Source organism: Aplysia californica, unplaced genomic scaffold, assembly GCF_000002075.1.
Source record: "Aplysia californica isolate F4 #8 unplaced genomic scaffold, AplCal3.0 scaffold00627, whole genome shotgun sequence".
Classification (NCBI taxonomy): Eukaryota; Metazoa; Mollusca; class Gastropoda; order Aplysiida; family Aplysiidae; genus Aplysia; species Aplysia californica.
Genome location: NW_004797897.1, coordinates 331,971 through 340,754, shown reverse-complemented (window position 1 = coordinate 340,754; position 8,784 = coordinate 331,971). Strand labels below are relative to the sequence as shown.

General features: G+C 39.0%; 1 protein-coding gene across 3 annotated transcripts in view; it reads left to right on the top strand.

Moving 5' to 3' along the window:
• Window positions 1-8,784, top strand: part of LOC101853193 (KH domain-containing, RNA-binding, signal transduction-associated protein 2) — a 27,440-nt gene that overhangs the window by 7,819 nt on the left and 10,837 nt on the right. For all 3 annotated transcript variants that reach the window (XR_220929.3, XM_005107748.3, XM_005107747.3), the window contains exons 2-6: window positions 1,907-2,037; window positions 3,857-3,973; window positions 4,815-4,958; window positions 5,990-6,108; window positions 7,710-7,778. Coding sequence is in view for 2 of the 3 variants with exons in the window: in XM_005107748.3 (XP_005107805.1) it covers window positions 1,907-2,037; window positions 3,857-3,973; window positions 4,815-4,958; window positions 5,990-6,108; window positions 7,710-7,778 (580 nt within the window). In the remaining variant the exon portion in view is untranslated. The remainder of the gene's footprint in view (window positions 1-1,906; window positions 2,038-3,856; window positions 3,974-4,814; window positions 4,959-5,989; window positions 6,109-7,709; window positions 7,779-8,784) is intronic.

The window sequence follows — 8,784 nt, the reverse complement described above, 5'->3', positions numbered from 1 at the left end:
CGGGGGGGGGGGGGGCTATTGGACACGTAGTTGGAGTACTTGACGTAGGCCTACTTTATGATTTAAAAAATATTAGCTCATTGACGACGCAAGTTTTTCACCAAAAATTTCCCTGGAGACCCACGATTTTTACCTTTTTTAAAAAAATCAGTTCAGTGTGATAAACCTATCAACTGTACAGGTATAAAAGTTGACACAAAGTAAGATCATCATGTATACTTACATAAAATGTATTTATTTTTACAAAGACTTTGAAAAAATTGTTTTAGGTGAAAAAAAAATTATATTATGTAAACATGGAAAAAACTTTTTTTTAATGAGCTAAGCACATGGATCTCAGAATTGATTGTAGTGAATTAAAATGGTTTCAAACAAGTAATACTAAGTGACATTATCTATAAGAATAGTGGCACTGCCAGGAGCATTGTAGTCTCCTGAATCAATAATCCCTCTATGGCTTCGTTTCGTAGTGAAAGGAGCTTCCAGCAGCTGTTTCTTGTTTATGTAAAAAGTAGGTCAGGTCAGCGTTTTTCGGCAGATTGCTTATAGCAGACAATTCGGGTGACCAATGGTCAAAGGGATACAACCACAATAAAGTTAAATGGTTTAACTAACACTGGGAGTCATTCCCCTTGAGATTCTATTAGTTTTTAGGTAAAAAAAAAAAGGTACAGGTTGTCGGGTCCCGGGACCCAGCGCGTCTTCAGAGTTTGTTTATCTCGCCGGGACCCGGCACGTCGTGAGTGAGTTAATAAAAACTGAACAAAATTTTAGATTTGAATGGAGCTGAATTCTGGCCAGGATGGCATAATGATGAGGGATGACTTGTGTGTTTCTAGGCCTCATGATCGAAGTCGTACCTTTTAACGTAAATGCATGCTTGTTGTATGGGTGATGAAAACTGTTAGTTACCTGTATCTTCAAGACCAGTATCAGCATCATTGCCACCTGCACTTTCCCAGTCTTTCCAACTTGATTTTATGCTCTTTTAGATGTTCCTCTACTTTGAGGTCCAAATCATGAACTTATTTCTGCAATAAGAATAAATGTGTCTTGTGTTCACTTTTTGTCAGAGTACTGAAACCCAAACTGTGGTTGATTATCTACCCTGTCCAATGACCCAACCACGATTTAAAGTTTAAAAAAATTGTCATAGAAGGTGCATCTATATGTGATTATGATTATATAATGGGAGTGAACGTAAACCTTTTGGTTTGTATTATTTTTTATTTTATTTGTTTTTTGGCAAGTGTTTTACAGTGCATGGCAACTGCATAAGGTCATATGAGTGCGCGGGACAATTTTTTTAGTTAGTAAAAAATTTTGAATTTTGCTCGGGTGGCGACCGAAGCCTATCGATTTTATACCACAAGGGATCTTTACGAGCGCAACTTGCACACAGGCTCCGAGATTTTTCACCCTTGTCCGAGAAGGCTAGGTGTAGGTCTTTCCTACCAGAAGATCAGGGGTGTGGCTGAAAGACAGCAGTAAGAAGGAACCAAGGAGTAGCAGTAGAAAGGCTCCAGAGAGAGGCAGGAGCTCAGAGGAGGGGGCAAAGGAGGTGAGGGAATGTGGGCTGAAAGAGGAGACGAAAGCAGACGACAGAAATTGCAAGAGAGAAGGAAAAGGTGGCTACTCAGTAGATTCTAACCCGGGACCTTTGAATGAGAGGCCAACACTTTAACCTCTAGGCAACGAGAGCCCCTTGTATTAACTTGCATTGATAAGTAGAGAAAGAGTAGCGAGTTTTGTGTCTAAATTTATGTTGCTATTTCTGTGTGAATATCTTACATTATAAACTTAATTCACCAGTTCATTTTTTTGGAACAGCTTTTTTAGCTACTTCTTGTTATTTCAGAAAAATTAATGCTCATATACTAATGCAGTTATATAATTCTTTTCCCAGAAATTGAAAGACTGACCAAGGGAGAAGATGAGAAGAAAGAAAGGCCTCCTGTTCCTTTCATTGAAATACACAATGATCGCCCTCAGAAAATATCAGTGAAAGTAAAAATTCCTGTCAGAGAGCATCCTAGGGTGAGTATTTTACTTCAATTTTGTGCTTAGAGGGGGGTTGAAACAATTATATTATGATTGTCATGAAGTATAAGTTTATAAATGAAGAAAGCGCTCAGGGTTTGGTAATTGTTTTGAAAACAGAAAGTAAAATATGTGTCATATATAGGATTCAAATTAACTCTTTGAGCCATATATTCCTCCTTGTGCATTTTGGGTAGTTGTTTCAACTTTTCAGTTCAGTTTAAAACATGAAATTCATTCAAAAAATTCTTTTCACTTACAACAGTTCATGTGCTTTACACACACAAAAATAATGTATGTCAATAATAATCAGGTCATCTTCTCTTTCTTGTATGTTAAGCGTTTTTGAATTTTTTGTGAATGAAAAAAATATGGTCATATTATATTTTGGAAGAAGTATGTCATATAGGAATGATTGCTTAGCTTTTGAGCAAGGCAGGTCTATAGGTCAATACACATAGATAGAAATGTTCGCATATGACAACCTATGTTGGTAGAGACCTTAGTAACTTTGAATATTTTCACAATACAGATGTTGTAAAAAAGGCGGAAATAATGCTAAGTGATCATAGCCACCCACTGACATCGGAATTTCAACCATCGACCCTCAGTCAGCGATACATTTAGAAAAAAGCAAGAACAGACATATACAGAAATTCTTTCGTACCAACTGCAGTGGGGTTACTGAACACACAGTGCTACAAATGAAACGGAGAGAGGGAGGGAGAGAGACAGAGAATTTTACGGAGAGTGTTTCAGCACGTGAAACATGTACAGTCAAACCTGTGTAAGACGGCCACTCATTGTCAAGGAGAAAAGTGTCCGTCTTAGGCAGGACTGATCAAGATGAAGAAAACAAACCATTCCCATCTGAGGTCCCAGTCGAAAGTAGCCGCATTGTTGTTGTTGGTGGTGGTGGTTTGTATTTTGTTTGTAATTTTTATTTTGTTGCTGATTTCGCACAAGGGTGACAAATAAAACGAAATGTATCAGACGAGGAAGACCGAGTGCCATGTAAAAACAAACACATGGGTCGCCACCACTCGGAGAACGAGTGACGTTTCTGTCACAAGTTCATATTGACGTCCTTTGTTACTTTGTTACAGACTAGGTAAACAGTGACCACTCATCTCACTTACGATTTGTGTTTAAGTTCTGGGCGGGGCTTATGGGTTATGAGGGATCACACGCTTACCTCACCAGCAGCTGAAAATTGGTAGCTATTGGTCACCAGTGGGAGGGGCCTACACAACATGATCGGTTGGAGGGACTACCTAACAACAATGGAGGGGATTGAATTATGACGGCTCGCCCACAACGCCAGGGGCCAATGCACAATTTATGACTAAACAAAATGGAGTCATTAAGGTGGCCGTCTAAGACAGGTGTTATTGCTTAGTGTGATAGGGGTTGTGTGTTGAAATAAGGTGGCCGCAGCCGCGTTGGACAGGTGTCTGTTTTACACAGTTAAATTATATAGAAAAAACGCAAGGGGGGAAATGGAAAGTGGCCGTTTGTACAGGTGGCCGTCTTATAGAGATGGCCGTCAGGGCAGGTTTGACTGTATTTACTAATGTCCTGTCTTGTTGTGCGTATGCGTGAGTGAGTGCACCTAAGCTTTGTAACATTGCCATTGTGATTGTAAACGACCAGACAAATTTCTCCCTGCTCGATGAATGATTTAAGATTGTCATTGTCATGTAGAGTAGTGAGAGGAAAGTGAGGTTGAGAAATTTTTTCAATTCCCTGGAATTTCAATTTGTTTTGTCCCACAGTATTCCTAATTAGATAACTTTTCATTTGACTTGAATTTCAGTACAATTTTGTTGGCAAATTGCTGGGACCCAAAGGAACAACTTTGAAAGCACTCCAAGAACAGACTGGATGCAAAATGGCTATTATGGGAAGAGGATCAATGAGGGACAAGGATAAGGTAAGATTTTTGTTGCTTATTTAAAAAAATGCAATTTATGAGCATATATATGGGTAATGAGCTCTTTCTATTTGAGCGTTATGTTGATTTTAACTCACTCAATGTGACCAAGATATCTCGGTCACCTCGTGAGCTGCGTTCAATCCCACGACCGAGATAACTCGGTTATAGTTTTGTTCCGTAGACTAGTTATTCTGTTTCGGAAAACATCCTCAAGTTTTATATAAGGTCACTTTGTTATTTCCCCGGCCAATTTTGCCCAGAGGTGCTGGAATTTTGTTTCTACTGTCATTACACACACAGAAATCAGGTTTTTTTTTACAAAGGCACTTTCAGCGCTTTTGTTCACACTGATCAGCTGAGCATGTCTGGCAATCTATTCTTTCTGCTTTTCTCACACATACATTTTTTTTATTCCTGAAAATATTCAAGGTTATGTTGAAAGAGGTTCTGTGGGGAAAATTCTGTTATCTCAAACAGAACGCTTGTGCTGCCTTTCATAAGCATCTCTCTCTCTCTCTCTCTCTCTCTCTCTCTCTCTCTCTCTCTCTCTCTCTCTCTCTCTCTCTCTCTCTCTCTCTCTCTCTCTCTCTGTACTGTCAATTTAAAAAAATGATGGCAATAAAATTTTGATTTTTAAAATTATCTTTCTTTATAGGAGATTGGTATTTGTAATGTGTATAATGTGATCCATATAAATTTTCTTGTGTGTTTCACAATAGTAGCGATTGAAGATTGTGATTTATATAGGTGGCTGATATAGGCTTTGTTCATTCTTTGCATATAGGTTTGTATGAATAATTTTTTTTATTAATTATTAAATTTTTTGTTTGTATTTCAGGAAGAGGAACTTCGCAAAGAAGGTGGAAAATATGCCCATTTTAACGAAGACCTGCATGTGCTTGTAGACTGTTTCACAGAATCCACAGATGGATACCACAGACTGGCAGGAGCTCTTGTAGAACTGAGAAAGTTTGTTATTCCAGTAAGTACCTCATGCTCCTTTTGTTTCTTCTTCTGTTTTTAGTTTGGTATAGGTTTTATGGGGCTTACAACTGTAAAAGTTCACATGAGCGCCAAGGGGTGGATGTCAACAGAGAAGTCCTTACAGGGAATCTGGCTTACTCTGCTCACCCCTTTAGCTTCAACAGCACAAAGTCTGCTTTGACTATCAAGGTACCCCGGAAAAAGCAGTTCACGAGAGTGTGACAAACATACAAAAGAAGTAGAGGAAAATGACGATAGAAAGGATTAGGAAATAAAAAGCAGCAGTTCCCTCTTGCAGTTCAGGCACAGTGATGAGCATGACATTGATGAATTAACCCATTTACAGTTCTACTGTGCATAAGAACATGTTAATGTTCCCCTTTTGGGAATGGCCGAAAGACTCTTCAGTCAGTTGCAACGCCCGGGGAGGATTGTTTCTTCTTCAATGGTATGCAGTAGTCTTTTTTCCATATTTTATCACTGATGAATCTTTTTAGAACTTGATCAGATTGGACGGGTTACTTTTAGCGCTGTGAAAAAGAACAGTGAGTATAATGTATGTTGAGTGTTATTTGTTTTGTTTATATCTTTTGTTCTACTGAAATTATCCATGATTTAGTGTCACGTGTATGTGTGCAGTTAGATTCTTGCATCTGTTTGTTACATAAGGTATATTCTATATTTTCTTGTTGGTGGTTGGTGGGTGCTCTGGTGTGGTCTGCTCCTTCTTTCCTATCAGACATCTATTGTCCTTATCTCTCCTTCTTTTTTGTGTTTGTTACTCTCTTATGTAACAACTCTAATCTTTGGCTCATATATGACTTATGTGTGCAGTGCTGTAAAACTCTTACTAAAACTAAAACATGTTAGTATTTTCTTCCAGAATCAACAAAACGGAGCAAAATCACATTGTAGGGTGTCTTTTGATATCTTTATTTTAATGAAACCTTTTTGAAAATCCCAAGAAATCGATATAGAGACAAACTGTGGAATGATGCTTATGAAATCTAACAATATTCTTATTTACAGGAGATTGCTGATGACATGTATGGAGGAGGTGATATGGGCATGGGTGATATGGGAATGAACGGTGGTGGAGGTGCTCCAAGAGGAAGAGGTTCCTTCAGAGGAGGCCCACCAGAAAGAGGGTAAATGTCACAGACTCGCACACTTTTTATTTCCTTGGGTCACTCCTATATATAACTTGGGTCAAAATTTCATTTGACGTATAGAATCTGTGACATAGGAACCAAATTTTGAAATGTATGTAGATGACTTGCGGCTACGACATATTCAGGTTGAAGAGTATCATAAAAGAGAATAATGACACTTTGTTTAATCACATGATATGAGGGGTTCGATTTCAGGTACTGTGTAAGTTATGAACACCGTCACAAAGAAAGCAGTTTTGGGAACTGCACACAAAGATCCATGATGAATGAGTGAGATACATGGATTAAAAGACAAAAAAAACCCAACATACTTAAAAAATGTTTAGAAATAGATCATCAAGTGAACTTGAAAAATAATGTATGGCGACAAGAAAGCGAGAGGCAGAAGACACCCAGTGGCACCTTGTGTCCGTAGTTTATCCTCTCACGCTTTTGAAGGGCAGCTTCAGTGTTCAGATATCAACCCACGTTGCCAAATGGCAGGTTTAATAAGTGTCTCGTTTTATGCTAGTTTCTCTACGCCAACTAAAATTTTGACCCATTGATATATGAATATCAAGTAGTTTGTAGGACACCACTGGTATGTCATATTTTTCTTTTCCTTTGTTGTTCTTGCCTATGTTGTTCTTTTCATGCTCTAAATGACTGAAAGGAGGCTCTCGTGGTTAGAGGTTATGGTGTTCGCGTCTCATTCAAAGGTCCCGGGTAGCGACTGAAAAATTTTCTTCTCTAAAATTGTCTCCTTTCACCTTGTTCCCTTCTCTCTTGCAATATTTTGTCATCTGCTTTCGCCTCCACTTTCTTCCTCTACCCCCTCACCTCCTTTGCCCCCTCCACTGGGCTCTTGACTCTTTCTGCACACCCGTGATTTTCTGGTAGGAAAGATGTACCCCTAGACTTCCCAGACTAGGGTGAAAAATCTTGAACGTGTGTGCAAGTTGTGCATTTTAAAGATCCCTTGGTGGTCTAAAATTGGAGTAGGCTTCGGCCGCCACCCGGGCAAAATTCAAAATTTCTTATCCATTGAAAATGTTTGGTGTGTCCTGCACGCTCATATGACCTTGTGCAGTTGCAAGCACCTTAAAACACTTACCAAAAAAAAAAAAGACTGAAATTGTATTGATGTGCTTTTCTATGTATTCAAACATAAATGTAAATCTGTCTTTTGAGTGGGTTACTAATATTTTCGTGGGCTTGGTGATGTTACAACTTTAATTTTAAAATGTACACAGTCAAGGGCTTTGTTAAAATAGAAGCCATTTTTGGAAGACTCGGTATTTCATACGACTTTTTTCTCAGCTAAGTACGAAAGTGTCTTCTTGTTTCAGATGGACAAAATAAAACAATGACAATTTAAGCAATCGGCGTATTTTTCCAGTTTAATTCTCGTTGAAATGTGAGTGGGCCTAGGGTAATTCTCTTGACCGCGTGTACGTGACCCTGCGACCATGGTCAGATTACCAGATGCGGGGTTCTGGTGGGGTTCGAACTAAAATACTCCGTCCTACCTAACAAGCTGCGAAAGGAATATAAGGTCGTTCCAGTGTTTAAAGCACGTTGCTATTATTGGATTTCAGTGCTCGCGGTGGATTCCGAGGAGGCCGTGGAAGTGGTGGACCTGGGCCTGTCCCTCCACCTGGTGGACGGTATGTACAAAATTTGATGCATCTCAGTCTGGCATGTTAGGAAACTAAATTTAGGGCAAGGTTTTTCATATATATGAGTGGGTTGTGGGCGGGTGCTCTGGTGTGGTTTGCTCCTTCTTTCCCATCAAACAGCTATCGTCCTTATCTCTTCTCCTCCTTTTTTGTGTTTGTTACTCCCTTGTAACACCTCTAATCTTGGTCACTTATATGGCCTTATTGTGTTGCAAGTGCCGTAAAACTCGTACTTAAACTGAAACTCGTGTGTGTAACGACGCGGTGGAATCTGGCACTGGCCAATTTTTGGGCATATGGAGTTATTTTTATAACCTTATAACTTGTTTATTTGTCTTTCTTTGGGTGAAAAAAAATGCCTGTCTGTCTCGAACAGAAGTCAAGATATTTGCAATTGCAGGAGCTGGGGGTAGCCTGTTTTCTGAGGTAAAATTTGTGAGAAAATAGACGCCAGAGATAGGTAACTTCTATAACTGGAGAGTCCTTGAAAATTGAAAATTAACATTTTGTTTTCCTTTAATCAACGTTTTCTGTAAATTTCACATGGAAATGTATTTTTTATAAGGGCATAAAAGATGTTGAGCCAAAAAAAAAAAGACAAAAATTGCCAAATACAGGGTCCCCACCAGGTCGGGAAATCGGGAAAAAGTCGGGAATTTTGAGATGGGTCGGGAAAAAGTCGGGAATTTTGTGATGGGTTGGTAAGTCGGGAAAGGATAGGGCCTGTGTAATAATAATATTAGTAGTTTAGCTGTCGAGACAGTATGGTTGATGAATTATGAAGAGGAAACGTAATTGAACCGCTGTTGCGGAAGTGTATATGTGACACCGAGGCTCGATCGGGAAGAATCAAGATCTAAGATCTGCTTTCGCTTTCGTTACCACCCAGAAATGTTCCGGTAATAAGTCTGATAGATTATAACGCAACTTTTGTAACATGCAGGTTGTGCATTACGAACGCTGTGTCGCCTTGAAAATAAATCAATATTAAAAA